The 15,443-nt window shown below is 43.8% G+C and overlaps 1 protein-coding gene across 4 annotated transcripts in view; it reads left to right on the top strand.

Annotated features, from left to right (window-relative positions):
* Positions 1–3,393: 3,393 nt before the first annotated feature.
* polrmt (polymerase (RNA) mitochondrial (DNA directed)) overlaps positions 3,394–15,443 on the top strand; it is a 22,960-nt gene continuing 10,910 nt past the window's right edge. For all 4 annotated transcript variants that reach the window (XR_015067958.1, XR_015067956.1, XR_015067957.1 and 1 more), the window contains exons 1-15: positions 3,394–3,586; positions 3,824–3,922; positions 4,039–4,790; positions 4,923–5,056; positions 5,640–5,826; positions 6,679–6,828; positions 7,699–7,866; positions 7,946–8,116; positions 8,436–8,675; positions 9,449–10,234; positions 10,493–10,615; positions 11,698–11,820; positions 12,096–12,275; positions 13,082–13,168; positions 14,154–14,267. Coding sequence is in view for 1 of the 4 variants with exons in the window: in XM_085927894.1 (XP_085784020.1) it covers positions 3,424–3,586; positions 3,824–3,922; positions 4,039–4,790; positions 4,923–5,056; positions 5,640–5,826; positions 6,679–6,828; positions 7,699–7,866; positions 7,946–8,116; positions 8,436–8,675; positions 9,449–10,234; positions 10,493–10,615; positions 11,698–11,820; positions 12,096–12,275; positions 13,082–13,168; positions 14,154–14,267 (3,477 nt within the window). In the remaining 3 variants the exon portion in view is untranslated. The remainder of the gene's footprint in view (positions 3,587–3,823; positions 3,923–4,038; positions 4,791–4,922; positions 5,057–5,639; positions 5,827–6,678; positions 6,829–7,698; positions 7,867–7,945; positions 8,117–8,435; positions 8,676–9,448; positions 10,235–10,492; positions 10,616–11,697; positions 11,821–12,095; positions 12,276–13,081; positions 13,169–14,153; positions 14,268–15,443) is intronic.

Here is a 15,443-nt window from a genome sequence, read left to right as displayed (position 1 = left end):
AAATTGCTGACTCTTCAGAAGCTCGTGGCTTATGCTCCCAATGGAACCCCGTTGTCGGTCATAAGATCTCCGAAGCTATTAGCCTCCTTTTGTTTCTTACTTTGGTTTAATCCAGAGACACAGAGTCATTAAGCTCAAATCAATGGCAAAAAAAAAGGTGAAATGTGATCACGTCTTCAACGCAAACCGCTTGAAGTTAGACAGGAAAAAAGTTCACGATCAAGAACATTATTCATACTTTTATTTTTTAGTTCAAGACATTCTTAAGATCCTCTTGATTTTTTTATTCTTTGGCTTTATGTTTATTCTTAATTTCTGAAGAACTATATTAGTTCATGTTTATTGTAGTACTAATACCAGCATTATTTTATTATATTTTTATCAAATGACCAAATGTGATCATTTTGAATGCAACTGCCCTTTTTGATCTTTTGGGGGGAAAAAAATATTGTCATCAAATAATTTTGCTGGGATGTAGGACATACACACGCAAAAATCATGCACAAAAATATGAGTGTACAAAATTTAATCAGGTCTTATGCCAAAAATGTTTTCTCCCAACGACATGGAATTTTCATGCAGGTTTGTCCAATCCCGAGTGCCACCCACTCACCCGAGTAGGATGCTCTCAAGTGGTGGAACCTAATCTTTTCCCAGCAGGGATCCAAGCGCCTCTGCAAGTGTATGAATGGAGATAATATCTCTATAATGAGGCCTGTTTTGTAGCATCAAAGTAGTCAAAAGGGGCTGAAATCCGAACCCACCTCTCCACCCCACCCCTCCCTGCCTTGCCCTGACAATCCCTCAGTACCAGCGCCCTTTTATTAATTGTTTTGTCTGCCTGCTAGGTCGCTTGCTTTACTGCCGTGTTTGGTTTTAGCCGCTTACCCTTGACCTAGCATGTTGCAGGCTTTCACATGATCAAAATCTTATTTCCACGATACATAATAATCAATATTTCAACATCCCGACAATGTCGATGAGCCTAATGGCTGACCTGCTATGACTTCCCTGTGAGTGACAAGTTATTCTGCCTCAATTAAGACGCACTCGTCTACACAAAATTGACACCACCTCAAGCAAAGTCATTTCACATGAGTCACTTATTAAAGTGTGTTGGGAACTCCGTTAAGTGAAATGTGAGTCACGACAGTCCAGTAAAGATTCCTTCAGTCTGGTTGTAATGGACTCAACCCGAAGTTAAGTAATGTAATGTGATGAGTAATGTTTCATAATTGCGGTTTGTTTGAAAGTTTAGACGGAATGTAAAAAAAAAAAATCCTTAATGTGCTTGTTTGGAGGCTGGATTTCTGATGCGGTTCAATTATTGTTGGGAAATATAAATGGACATCGCAGGACAGTCAGCAAAATATACTTTATTGTGTATGTGAAATGTATTTTTGATGTAAAAGGCCAAAACGGAAATGTGCCGCCTCTTCTTTATGTAAGTGAAGACCCAATGGGTTGTTTTGTCCACATGGCAAAGGTCAGTAACTCCATGTAAGCGGACGCCCCCCCCCATACGGGTCTCCGTGTTACTGTGGCCAGGTGAAGTCATTTCAAAGAAAACCCTCTCTGCATCTGTTAAACAAATAAGGAGCCCCTACAAAGGTGTGCACAAGAATCCACATGATCAAAGTATACGAGAATGGCAGCCTTGTCCCGGCTCGGCCATTATCAGGCCCCATGAATGCTTGTCTTCTCTTTTGTCGGCCCGAGCATTGACAGTCACTCACCCGGCAATGACTGTCACACCAGCGCAAAGAGCCAGCCGCCGACAGGGGCCGACCACATCAAACGAGGCTGTCAAAGAGGTAGTGGAAGGCTGGTGGTGGTGGAGGGGGGGGGTGCGCTCGTGAACCGTGGCAACAAACACCTCCCTATCCTCACCTAGGGCTCAGCGGCAGACACCCACCGCTGTGCTCTGAGCCGCTGCCTCCGCTGAGAAAAGATGTACTGCCAGGACCTCATTTCCCTCGCAGGAACTCCCCCCATTGCCCTCCTGGCCCTTTCTCCCTCTGTCAAGTAGCGCTTGTGTTAACCTCCAGCCTAGCGCGACACAAAGGAGCGCTAAAGTGTTTAAGAATGCTTTATGGATGCATGACAAGAGGGAGGGCGAATGCCGGGGGTCAGAAAGTATACAGGATGTGAATGAGATGAATTCACTTTTGCTTTACTGCTGAGTCACACTTGAGTTGAGCTTTGGGATGTTTCCAACCACGCCGAGGCAAAAAAGACGGCTCGCCGCCAAGCCACAGTTGTTGATTTTTTTTTTTTTTTCTCTTTTTCCCACAGGGATTAAAGAGTTAAAGAGTACAGTTGAACTGGTTGACTTTCAATTTGTTCCAATATCGAAAACTATTTGAATTCTTTTGTGCTAGGCTTTCATAAAGCCTTTGTGAATGGTACAATCTTTTAAATAACAATTGTACTACCATACATTATCCAACCACTTGAAAATAGAATTCAGATCATAATTAGAACCACTCACCTCATTGAGGGAAGGAAACAGGAAGGTGTTGTAGTGAGCTCCAAGCCATCTATAGTACCCCATAGGTCTGTAGGCATAAAACCCATCATTAGATGGATATTTAGGATAAAACTTAATGCAAAATCAAGTAAAAGTACTTATTTCAGGCTGCCTATCATATGCCCAATGGAAAGGGAACTGCAAGGTGTTTGCAGAGCAATACTGTCACCTGGTGGAGTTTTATTTCTTCCTGGGATGATTACGAGTAGGTGAAATATTTGTGTATGTCAGTTACATTTAATCGGACTGCTCATAATTTACTGGGAAGGTTGAAATTTCCAGATCTATGATTTAGAGCTGTAACTAACAATTAATTTATAAAGCAATTAATATGTCAATTATTTTGTTGATTCATCGATGAATTAGGGGGAAACATTTTCCATCCCTACATTAAAAAGCGACATTATTTCACAATAACTGCAGAAAGAAAATATGATTATAGAATGAATCATAATGTAAAATAGCCATAAAAAATAGGCATAAATGTTTTTCCAAACACCAAATGCTTAATTTTGATGAAAATGGTGAAAATTTGTACAATAATTAATGATGTAAATTGTTTTTGTTGAATTTGTGAAGCAGATCATGTAAAAAGGGGCGTGACACTATACCAGTACAAGTGAGTATTTACAATACACTATGGCGACACTGACACCTGTAGGCCAAACACAGTACAGCTCTTCAATTAAATTGAATGCGTTTTAAATGTTTAGACAACAGAGAAAGAAGGGGCGGACTAACAAATGTATATATTTGCACTGTATGACCTGAACTAAGCGCACACGACAGCATCGATGTATCTGTGATCTTCTACTTAGGTTTGTTTATAGCGATAGCTCGACCTTTCGACTAACTTAGTCTGGAACAAAATGGCGCCCTAGTGCTGGGATGCAATGCGGTTATTACATGTCAACATGTCACTCTTTAGGATTTGTGCCTTGGTCAAATGTCTTAATCGGCGCAGTTTACTGGAAAAAGTAACGTCTCGTGCCCCTGTTACGGAATGTTGCCAGCGGTGTCTTTCTATGAGAAATAGTGCAGCGAGACGACAAGCAGGTGAGGCGAATGCTCTTTAGTTTGGCTTTTGCAACTACTGGTCTCATCTGAGCGTTTATATTATTGTCTAATTTTAATTTAAAGCTGTTGTACACAATGTTTAATATGCTCTCAAGCAAAATTTGATATCGTAATAAGACAAAAGAAACTGTCTGATCAACTTAAGTAGGCTAAAGGACAACTTGGATACAAACTAAGTTTGGTATTTTACTAATTCCTTTGTTGTCTTTATCCCAGATACACATTTGCATCTTCAGCGAAGAAACGTTTCATTTTCTCTCCGGAAGACAGAAGATGCAAAGAAACGTGTAGTGAAACAGTCTCAGCTGTTAGATGGTAAGGTATTCTATATTATAAGACATACATGCGTGTCACACTATTCTATTGCAATTTGTTTTTGAAATGCATGTTATTCATTTGCATCACCCACCCCTTCATTTCCCGCTCTTAAGTGCTCAAGGCCAGGATCCAACAACTTCAACCTGATGGCATTGTGGATGTCCAAAAAGCAAAAGTGGAATTTCTTCCTACACTCTCCACCAAGAGACACATCTCCACTGGCAGAACTCCCACAAACACACCTCAAGAGAAGCCCGACATTTCCAAATCGCCGCAACCTGTTATGACGTTATCCTCCAAAGCTCAGTCAACTCGCTGGTTGGAGAAACTATTCCGAGAAAAGAAAAGCAAGTTGAAAAGACGGAAGCGCCTTCGGGAGAAACTGCAGAAGCAGGCAACGGAACAAACCGGCGATGAAGACGTCCCCAAACTTCCCGGCACTAGTTACAAAACTATATCGATCAAAAAGAGCTCTGAGAAGGACAACAAGAATTCCAAAGTCCAAGCTGCTGTATCACATAAAACCCCCAAAGGCAAACCAAAGAACCAGAAGAATAAACGACCCAGTTCAAAGGACCAATTAACCAATGAGCAACTGCTACAGTTGGAAGAACTGGAGCTGAGGCTCATCGAGCAAAGCAGTCCTTGGGCCTTCTCAAATCAGCCGGAGCATCTTCTACACACCGGCGAAGAAGCCGTGGGGAACATGCGCTCTTGCATCTTCTCCTGGCTGGATGCATGCGTATTTACGGGGGAAATTGAGCGAGCAAATAATTTCCTGCTCAGCCAACACAGAGTTCGGAGTCGACGAGCTGTTCTCGACGCAGACGTCTACAACATCATGATGCGTGTCTGGGCCAAAAAGGTATGGAGAAAAGTTATACAGGCAACAAAATAGACCTTCTATTGAGTGGTAAATATTTGAACCCAATATAGATTATCACCATAATTATTTCTGTTGTGAAAAATTTCATTGTATTATTTTTTTTTTTTATAGGGCACCTTGAATCCGATTGGCCGGTTGTTTATTCTGATGGAGGAAGCGGGTCTACGGCCAAATATCGGCTCATATTGTGCTGCTTTGGAGTGTATGGGCCGCAGTGCGCAATGTTCTCCCCGAGTTGTCTCAAGGTATGAATAGTAAACTGACTGCTGTCAGTTTTAAAATGTGTGCGTTACCAATACCTAACAGTAGATGTCGTGCTTTCTTCAGTCTTTCAGTTTTTAAATCCCTGTATTTTGTTAGAGCTGGTCACCGCAATGTTTTCTCATGCCCTATGTTACATAATAGTGAATTATTACCTCATGTTCATAGAAATGTTATCAAGCAGGTGTTATTTGAGCACATGCTGCAATTTCAAATTCATTGCCCTTCATGACAGCTTTGTGCCTGTGGGTCAGCAGTGCCCTTTTATTTATTTTTTTTACTTTAACTTCATCATGTCTAAGCAGATTTTCTGACTTCTCACATAACATGCATGATGACTTTTGAGGCATATTTTTTTTCACCAACTTGAGCAAGGGTTGTATTTGATATTTGAATTATTCCATTGCTCCATCTGTCCTTTGTATGCATTATCAGTGTTGTGCAGTCCAAGTGTTGGAGATTTTTTTTTTTTTTAATCAACATTTCACCAACACCCATTGAGATTCTGCAACTGTTGTTTGTAAACAATGAATCACGTTTGGAGTGGAACCATTGTACCTTGCCCAGGTGCTTGACCCAGATGGAGAAGGATGGCATCTCTGTGGATGATATCTTCAGCCAATGTGTGTTCCGGCTTGATGAAAGAGATATGGTCCTGAAGGCCATCCACGCCATCCAACCCGACTACCAGCCCACCGGTAACCTTACCACAAGCCAAAGCTCAGCTGTGTTGGTTAAGGACTTTTACACAAAGGTATCACCTCTCATCTATTGGGACTTATAGCTAATACTCAGTTTTTGTTTCTTCAAGTAGATGCATTATCTTAATTGCAAGACCCAGGTTGGCTTCCACTTAAATAACATGTCGCACCATAAATAGACACCAACCCACCCCCACCGCTGGTAAAAGCAACAACAGGGGGTTCCACTAGATGGCTGTAATTACCTTCGCAGAGACTGAAGATCCTCTGCCTAATGTTGCTTGATTCTCAACGCTCTTACCACTCTGCTCATTTTCAAAACCTAAGCAGATATCTGATTTTTGCTGTTATTATCCCTTGAAGGGTAGATGACTCAAGTTCCAGCGATGCCCCCTTGTAAATGATGTGGAGTGTCTCTCACCTCTCTGCTCTTTGCATTTTTCATTCATCCCATTCCAAGCATGATATTTATAGCCTCCACTTCATTCTAGCATCCTGTTTGCTATCTTCTATCACATTGTGTCTTGGTTGACTAACCTGAGTCCCGTCCCCCCCCCCCCGTTTTATAATTCACAACTGACGTCATTGGCGACCCAACGGCTGAAACGCTGCCCAAATAAACTGGCTCGCTCGATAGCGGAATAGCAAACAGGACGGTCTCTCGTGGAGCCTCGGGAGACCGTGTTGGTGGCAGAAGCTCAAGCTCATTAGAATACTGTTTGCTCTGTGTCACATGCTCATATGAAATGCAGTTTGATTTTGGTTCAATTTAGTCTTTGCGCTTTCAAGTTTACATTAGGTTCCATGCTAAATAATAAGATGGTGGCGTTAAGATGGTGAGCGTCGATATTATGACCTTTCTCCTAACTCCAATTAATTTTTTCCGTGTGTGTGTGTGTTTTTAGAGGGATACCCACCAGTACCCGAAGCTGGATTTCACTCGAGACGAGCTCCGGGAACGTCTCAAATTCCAACTCAACATAGAGCAAGCCTGCACAGTCACTATTGACTCCGTCGAGGCAGTAAAGCCCATCACAGAAAGCATGGCGAAAATGGTAAGCCGTCATCTGATCTTCGTTCAGACACCATGTATCAAAATTCTTCTGGTTGGAAGTGGCACAAGAATGTTACCAGCGCTGGAAAGAAATTCTCCAGCCTACTTTTTGTCGGACTCTTAAAAAAGTGGTAAATCTTTGTCTTATTTTCACTACTGAGGCATTTTGGAGGGCACCCATTGTCCACTACAAGTATAGAGGAGAAAAACGGGTTATCTTTTTTTTTTTTTTTTTTTTTTTTTAAACCTTGGCATTTACAGTCCTGGCTGGCTCATCTGCCTCTGCAGATGGGCTACGTGGGAAGCGAGTAAGCCGAGAGTCCCTAGTGGCCAGGGAGCATTTACAGACAGAGCGACCGACAGGCAAGGCCGGCAAGGCAGAGTAATAATGTATTGTAATAGAAGACCCCAGAGAGGAGACAGTGAGAGTCACCTTTCCATCTACCATCCAGATTGTTTCTGAAACGGCTACACTGGCCGGTAAAAAAAATTCAGATCGTACATAAAGTATTATCTATTCGGGTTGAGCTTTTACTCCGAGAAAGTGTCGCATCAGAACCCTTGAGAGAAGAGTTGGCTTTAATCGGCCTTTGATTTTGACACTGAACTCAGGTAAACTTTGTGCGCGTTCACACAGTGAATTGGCGTAGCACCATTTGATATATTAGATGACATCATCAGCCGGTGTGGTGTTGGAAATACTTGCCGCTAAGTGACAATTGCTTTTGACACGACGGCAAAGGAGAAGGAAGAAATGTCAGGTGTTAAAGTTGACACCTCTGTTCTAGCAAAACTGTGACTTTCTTTCAAGTTTCATGTTTGTTGACTGTCGTCCGTGTTGTTCTCACAAGCAATGTCGTCGTCCTTTTAGAGGGCGTTGTTTCTGGAGCAACGGGTTCAGTGGCGTAAGGCCCTCCTCCAGGCTTTCAGGGAGGGCAAGATGATCCTTGGGAAGACCAACACCAAGGATTTCAGACTCAACCTTTATCCCTACCTCTGTCTGCTGGAGGACAACGACTATGTGGATATCATGATACAGGTACCCGCCGCCATTCAAGGAAGTCCTGTGATTGGTCGACTCACACAACTGACTCTTTGTGATTCTGTGTCCGTACCAGAGCTTTTCCACCATGCCACCCAGCGGAGAGTCCTTGATGACATTGGCCAAAGATTTGGGCACCCGTGTTTACACCAAGTACTCAGTCTACCAGAAATACAGAAATCAGATGGTGGAAAAGCTGGACACAATTTACAGCGCTTACACCGACCTGCTAGCCAAAGACACTGAGGTATATATTTTTAAATAAAATAAAACACAAAATGTAAAGTTTGACCAGAATTTCAAATCACAGTGTGAACAACAAATCCAGTTAATATCTCAACCTGAAGAAAGAAAAAAAAAAGAAATTATGCCGAGTTAAGACATTTTCAAACAATACACCACAACATAAAATACATTTTACGGCCACCATTTTGAAATTGACGGTTAATCATTAATCAGAGCTCGCATCGCACATAAACAAAACATTTCCAGTGAGCTCACTTTCTCAGAAACTGTCAGTACTGTCTACTTATGCGTGACTACATTCTATCGACATCTCCTTCCAGGCGTGTAACGTCCTTCCCAGGGAGAAGTGGTGCGAGCTGGAAACGGAACACCCGTCAGGGCCCACGCTGCAGGGGTGGGAATCCTCCTGGCCGCACATAGTCATTCTGGAGCTGGGAACGTACCTGCTGGACCTGATGGTCAAGAACCTTAAGATCAATAGCGACATCCTGAGCTCCACCTACGAGAGGAAATGCATCCCCATCCTTTACCACATGTACGCCTTTCGCAGCAACCGACAGGTACGGTGGTCCGCCCTCGCATCTCGACACGACATCATGTGAGTGAGAAAGAGAGAGACGTTTTCATAGACTAATAATAATGACTTGAAGCATCTGAATACACTTGACTTTGGCTTTTTTTTTTTTTGTCACTCTTAAGTCAGTGTCACCTTTTGCACCCTAATATCCACTGCGGCGCTCCCTCGAGGGCAAATTATAAAAGCGCTTAGCCTCCCGCGCAAAGAATCCAAGCTAATCCCTTTTCTTAGTGCTTCTTTTTTAATTGGCTCGTTGATTGGCTGCCACCAGACTCGGCGGGAGGGTGAAATGACCGTGTCACGGGAAAGCGCGAGAGAAGACTTTGGGGACTCGACGCACGACAAGGAGATAACTGAGCTTTCACCTTTGCGCTTACGAGGCAGTTCTGGCCGGCGCTGCCTTTGCTCTGACTTTTTCTTTTTTTTTTTTCCTGTTGCGCACTTTGGAGGTTAGCTCATCAGGGGAGCTGCCTAATGACTTTACGACACAGCATGACACAGCAATGTTGGCCTTATTTATTTTTTGCTGTCAGGTTGCTGTTTTTCTTCCCATTCGACTGTTTACAACACATTAGGCACAGCACAAAGAAACTACAATAACATCGGGGTAAATCAGTTTGGTGGCTATAATTCTGATCTTTTTTTTTATGTCGTTGACATCATGTCTCGGTATTAAACTGTCTGACTGTTACTTTTAGCTCGCGTGCGTGATTTGAACTTTTTTCAAAGGCTATTTTTTTGTCTCTCTTCACTCAGGTGGGCTTCATTAAGCCCCACCCCATCCTTATTCAGATGCAGCAGGAGACCATGGAGACGAAACTGACCTTCGACTCGTCCGTGATGCCAATGCGCTGCCCTCCTCTACCCTGGACCTCGGCCAAGTTTGGCGCGTACTTGCTGACCCCTGCCAAGCTGATGCGCAGTATGGATGGGGCGAGTCAGCACGAGGAGTTGTTGGAAAGATGCCAGAACCTCGACCCAGTCTTGGACTCCCTTAACCAGCTGGGAAACTGTGCCTGGAAGATCAACAAACCTCTCCTGGACATCATCATCTCCATCTTTAACGATCGGGGCAGCGAGAAACTAGACATTCCTCCTCCCATGTCAGAAGCCCCCAAAGTGCCCCCCTTCAACCCGCAGGACGTTTCTCACACTGCCAGCGAAAAGGCCCACAATAAGCGAGAGGTGATCAACGCCAGAAAGAAATGCAACGAGATGCACAGCTTGCGCATGGACGCTCTCTATAAACTCTCCATCGCCAACCACATCAGGGACGAGGTCTTCTGGTTTCCGCATAATATGGATTTCCGGGGGCGCACGTACCCCTGTCCTCCTTACTTCAATCACCTGGGAAGCGACGTGACCCGCTCTATCCTGCTGTTCGCCGAAGGGAAGCCGCTCGGGCCAAAGGGCCTGGACTGGCTCAAGATCCACTTAGTCAATCTGACGGGCTTGAAGAAGAAGAGCTCGATGCAAGGGAGGCTGGAGTACGCCAATTCGATCATGGAGTTCGTTCTGGACTCTGCTGACCGCCCTTTAAACGTGCGTCCTTCTTTATTACCGTTTGTTTCGTAAGCCACTCACGCGACCTCACGTCTAGCAGCTAACCAAACGGCGCTTACCTGACTCGCGATTAGCACTGGCCACAAATGTGTAGTCTTCTCGATCCTTCCTTTGAACATTCTTCAAATTCTGCTGTACTTCTCACCCACTAAAACCAAAGTTAACGTTTTGTATCTTGGCTTGATATAAATAATGTATGCGGGGAAACGTGCCTGACGCTCGCGTTTGCTTCCTCAGGGTAAGAAATGGTGGATGAATGCAGATGAGCCGTGGCAAGCGCTCGCCTGCTGCATGGAAATCGCCAGCGCCGTGAGATCTCCTGACCCGACGCAGTTCGTCTCTCATTTTCCTGTGCATCAGGTACCGTTAATGTTTTCCATCATGGCTGTGGTTTCGTTCAAAGAGCTGTTATGACAATGAAGACGATAAATGTACTGTATAGTCACATGATTTTAGTTTTTTTCATTCATTCATTTCTTCCATTTTATTATTGTGAGTTGGTTGCTAAAGTGCAAAGTAGTGCTACTTCATGAATGGACCTTTGGCACGTCAAAATGTTATCATCATCTAGTATATGATTCCAAACAGACTTCTTTGGTTCTTTTCATTTCCTGTTACGCAAAATAGACTTGGCATTAACAAAATAGTCTGGCCATCTGCCCAATGTTGTCTCTCCATGTGGTGACAGATATCATTCTTTTCTTTCGTAAACCATCCAAATCAAACTATTAGATTTGAAATTACCCAACCCCCCCAAAAAAAATATCCAGGTTTTGCATAGCCTACCTTAGGGACAGAGAATAAAGTCGCTGGAACATTGCCACTTTATTCATGTTGATGAATGTGCTTTGTCCTCGATGATGAAACATGATGTGGAACATGAGGAGCCTGTAGGAAATCACATGCATCATCAGCCAGACAGCAACCAGGAACATTTCAGTTGTAGTTACATGGTAGGGCTAAACGGGTTGGGGGAAATGAATCCATTTAGCTACCAATCAGATTTGTTATTAAGGCAAGACGATGCAATTAAAAATAACAATAATAACTTCCTTCAGCTATCAAGAGGCTTGAGATTTGAATTTGTTGAATTTCTTATGTTATAGTGCCAAATGCAATAATGAATCAATCCTACTTGATATGCTCTATAGAGGATTACTATAAATTAATAAAAGTAATTGGAATAAAGAATGAGATCCTCAGTTCATTGTCTATCAGGCAGCCAGCCTCCAGTTCGGGATTATGACATTAATTATTCAATTAATTATCAATAAATTAACACCTTAACCTTTTATTTGATTCTTTTTTTCCAAACTGAGTTCCTCCTCGGATGAATCTCTTGTGTGCTTAATATATTTTTTTTCATGATCCATTTCCCCTTCATATTTTCTGTCCTCATTTCCATCGCGTGTCTGCTGAATCTTTCCCACCATCTCTTCCAGGACGGCTCCTGCAACGGGCTCCAGCACTACGCCGCACTTGGCCGTGACGTTATTGGCGCCACGTCAGTCAACCTGGTGCCCTGCGACGTGCCGCAGGACGTCTACAGCGGCGTGGCGCAGCAGGTCAGATGTTACTATATAATACACGCCTATTTTTCTCCGCGAGATATACAAGCAGCCTTTTCTAGACAACCTCCCTTTCTGACAAAAAAAAAAAAAAAAGCCTGAGACTAAAGTCGTATATTGGCGCCACAGATCGTGACAATTATTTTGAACACAACATGGTGCAAGATGTGATTGTGCAGTTCCTAACCTTGTGGCCTTGATTGCATCAAATTGCAATGGGAGTCGGCTGCCTCCTGTTTTCTCCCCCACAAGCAATTCGCTTTGCGTTTCAGGTCGAGGGCTTCCGAGCTCGCGACGCCGAGAGCGGCCTGAAGATCGCCCAGGTCCTGGAGGGCTTCATCAACAGGAAAGTGGTCAAGCAGACCGTGATGACTGTTGTCTACGGGGTCACGCGCTACGGGGGAAGGCTCCAGATCGAGAAGCGTCTGAAGGAGATTGATGAGTTCCCAAAGGTACAGTAGTGAGCGAGCGAGGTGAGGGGAGGAAGGGGAGGGGGTTCCCTCACGCTGCACGTCGGGTTTATTTTTAGCACGGTCTCTGCTCAGGATCTCCTCCATCGTATGTGGGGCGCTTGCTGGTAGGCATGAAGCCCTCTCTGTTTCCGCACATTTATCTCACAAATGACAGAAAATGGAATCAATTGTCATCACTTTGACATTGACACCGCAGATTTACAAGAACGGCCGATCGCAATGCCGTGAAATATTAGACTCGTACGGTTGTATCGATGAGGCCAGGAGTGCACGGGAACAAAGAAGAGACATGTGATACTGCGCAGCTATTTTTAGGCACAAATGGGTCCTCAGTGGTCAATGGCTCATTCTTCGGCACCATTTCATCTTCTCAAATCAGACACATTTTACCAAAAGTTGATCTCATTTCCAGTGCGGATGAGACCTTTGTGGCCGTGCTAGCTATTATTATCATCTCACACTCAGGAGTGTCGTTGCAGATGACTTTTGCATCATGTCCCCTAATTGCTTCATCAGGGAATTTTTGAGAAGTGGCAGCGGAGGGATCCGTGGCTGATAAGGACAAACCATAGGAAATAGTCCTAATGAGTCTTAAATCTTCTCTTGCCTTTGCAATATATGCACAGCGGAAGTCAAACTGTAAATAATTTTTATTACAACCATAAAGTTGGACTGCAAACTGTCATCATTGATTCATTCAGTCATCTTTCAGACCGCTTAGGGAGGATCAGTTTCAATGATGTACAATCTCATCATCTGATTTTTTTTTTTTTTTTTTTTTTTAGGAATATGTATGGGAGGCATCACACTACCTGGTGCGACTGGTGTTCAGCGGCCTCAAGGAGATGTTCACAGGGACCAGAGAAATCCAGGTGGGTTCAACATATCCATACTTTTTTTTCCATTCATTTCAATTGAGCACATTTGATTTGATATACACAACAATAAATTGATTTACAATCTTAGAACATGAATTCAACTCGTAAGTCCCAGTGCCACTTTGCAAATAATTGCCACAACTTTTATGAGCATATATTTCAAGTTTTGCTCAAGGGCGACTCAATGAGAATAATATTTCATCAGAAGCAACAGATAAACAAACAAACATCGCTCCACAGTTGAAATATACTGTCGCTGACTTCTGATGAGTAACGTCCAGCTCCACCGAGAGTCATATTTTTCTCTTATTAATGACTCGCTGCTGGCATTACGTGTTGGATGATGAAAAAGTGCCGACGGCACACATTCGGGCTCCATTTATAGCATCGGGACTTGCACCTGGTGTGTATTATCTTCAGAGCAGAGCGTGGCCCGCTACGCTAATAGAACTGGCGTCCGCCCGCCCGCCGCCGCCGCCGCGCTCCTCCTTAGGGGATTGAGCAGGGACAGCCCGGGTCCGAGATAAAGAATTTACGGCGGCGAATCAATCCCGCCGCTGACCTCCTTCCTTCCTAGAACACGTCCCATTTATTCTCGGCACAATCTCTCCCCTCGGGCCGCCACCTATCCATCCACTCATTGATCAGTCAGTCTCTAACTATCTAGTTAGTCCATCCGTCACTCCCCGGCTGTCTCCTTGTCTTTGTTTTTGGCTCAGACAGAGCTATAAGATGAGAACGCATTTGCCCAGGGAAAGACTATCATCCATCTTCCTCACCGATGCCTGTGTGTAGCAACTTTGTGGCATTACTGGGACTTAAAGACAAAATGGGGCTTTACAAGCAACACTGTTGAATTGAGCTCTTATTGCAACAATTTCTCACCTGTTCCTCAGCAGGTCAGCGACCAAAAAGGTCATCAAAATGATTTATTGCACATTAGTATATGGAACAAGGACACGACTCCCGTTTATTGCAGGACTGGTTGACGGAGAGCGCCAGGCTCATATCCAAGGCGGGACACACGGTGCAGTGGGTGACCCCCCTGGGTTTGCCCATCATCCAGCCCTACCACCGCACACGAAGCCAGTTGGTAAGCAAAAGGCGCCATACCCTCACGGTTGGCACTACTATTATCTCTGCTTCCATTCACCCAAGCAATGCTATCTCACTTCTTTCATCATTCCCCAACCTTTATTGAACTAGGGCACATATTTTACATTAGAAAAATCTCATTTCACTCTACTCCCATAAAAGTCACAAAGTACAGTTTACTGAATACATTACTGAAATAATGATCTTGTATCAAAAAGATAATAAATAAAATTGGATCATTTGCCTTAGCGCGCCTGATGAAGGCTAAAAACTTGAGAATCACGCTGTTAGCCTAATTGCCCCTCTGTCCGAACCGTTAGACGTGTACCTAAAACTGAGAATGATTTGTACTTTTCATGTAGAAAAAGAAAAAGGATGGAGATTCATGTAAATGCCACAAAATAAATATATCATAGCCAATTTGCGGACCACTTCTTGCTTTCCTCACTGTGCTTTGGCATGGTTTGAAAAACACTCCTTGGAACGGCGAGTGCTGCCAACTTGTAGAGTCCAAATCGATTTTTTTTTATTCTTACATTGAATGTTGCAAAACAAACCGTTCAGTATTTCAGAATTTTGTCCCAAAATGTGCACGCGCAGTACTTTGTTGGTTTTCCAGTTTCAGTACACGACCGCTAGCTAGAAAAAGAAACGTTTTTTTTTTATTTTATTTTTATATATAACAGCATTTTCCATCTCTTAGCTCGTCTGGCTTTTTGTTGTGCATGCCATCGTCAACGTGCAGGATGCTTTCCCAAGCCAGAGTGCTGCGGCTCGAATGTGCAGGTCTCGATAGGTTGTCTGATGGGAGAGTGCGGGGCTGATGGTGCCGTGCGATTGGCATGAGTGGCCCCCACTGTAATGGAGCTCCACAACATCATTAGAGTTGTTTGTCACCGTGGAGAGGCTGACAGTGGCGTGCGTGTCTGAGAGATAAATGTCAGCGTGGAGATAGCCAGCGCGCCTGGGTGTGTGCGTGCGTCCCTCCGTCCGTCCGTGCATTTTTATGGTCAGTTATTCCTTGTGTTGTAGCAACATTCCGTCCTCATTTTTTAGTTTGAATAGGACACAAAAGTTCATCATTCCACCTTTTATTTTCTTCTATTGATCGCACATCTGGACATGTTGACTAACTCAGGTTTGAAGCAACACACTTTTCAAGTGAGCAAAAGTA

The sequence above is a fragment of the Syngnathus leptorhynchus genome, chromosome 13 (genome assembly GCF_054491065.1).
Source record: "Syngnathus leptorhynchus isolate UIUO chromosome 13, UIUO_Slep, whole genome shotgun sequence".
NCBI classification, from domain to species: Eukaryota; Metazoa; Chordata; class Actinopteri; order Syngnathiformes; family Syngnathidae; genus Syngnathus; species Syngnathus leptorhynchus.
This window is presented reverse-complemented; position numbering and strand designations above follow the sequence as displayed.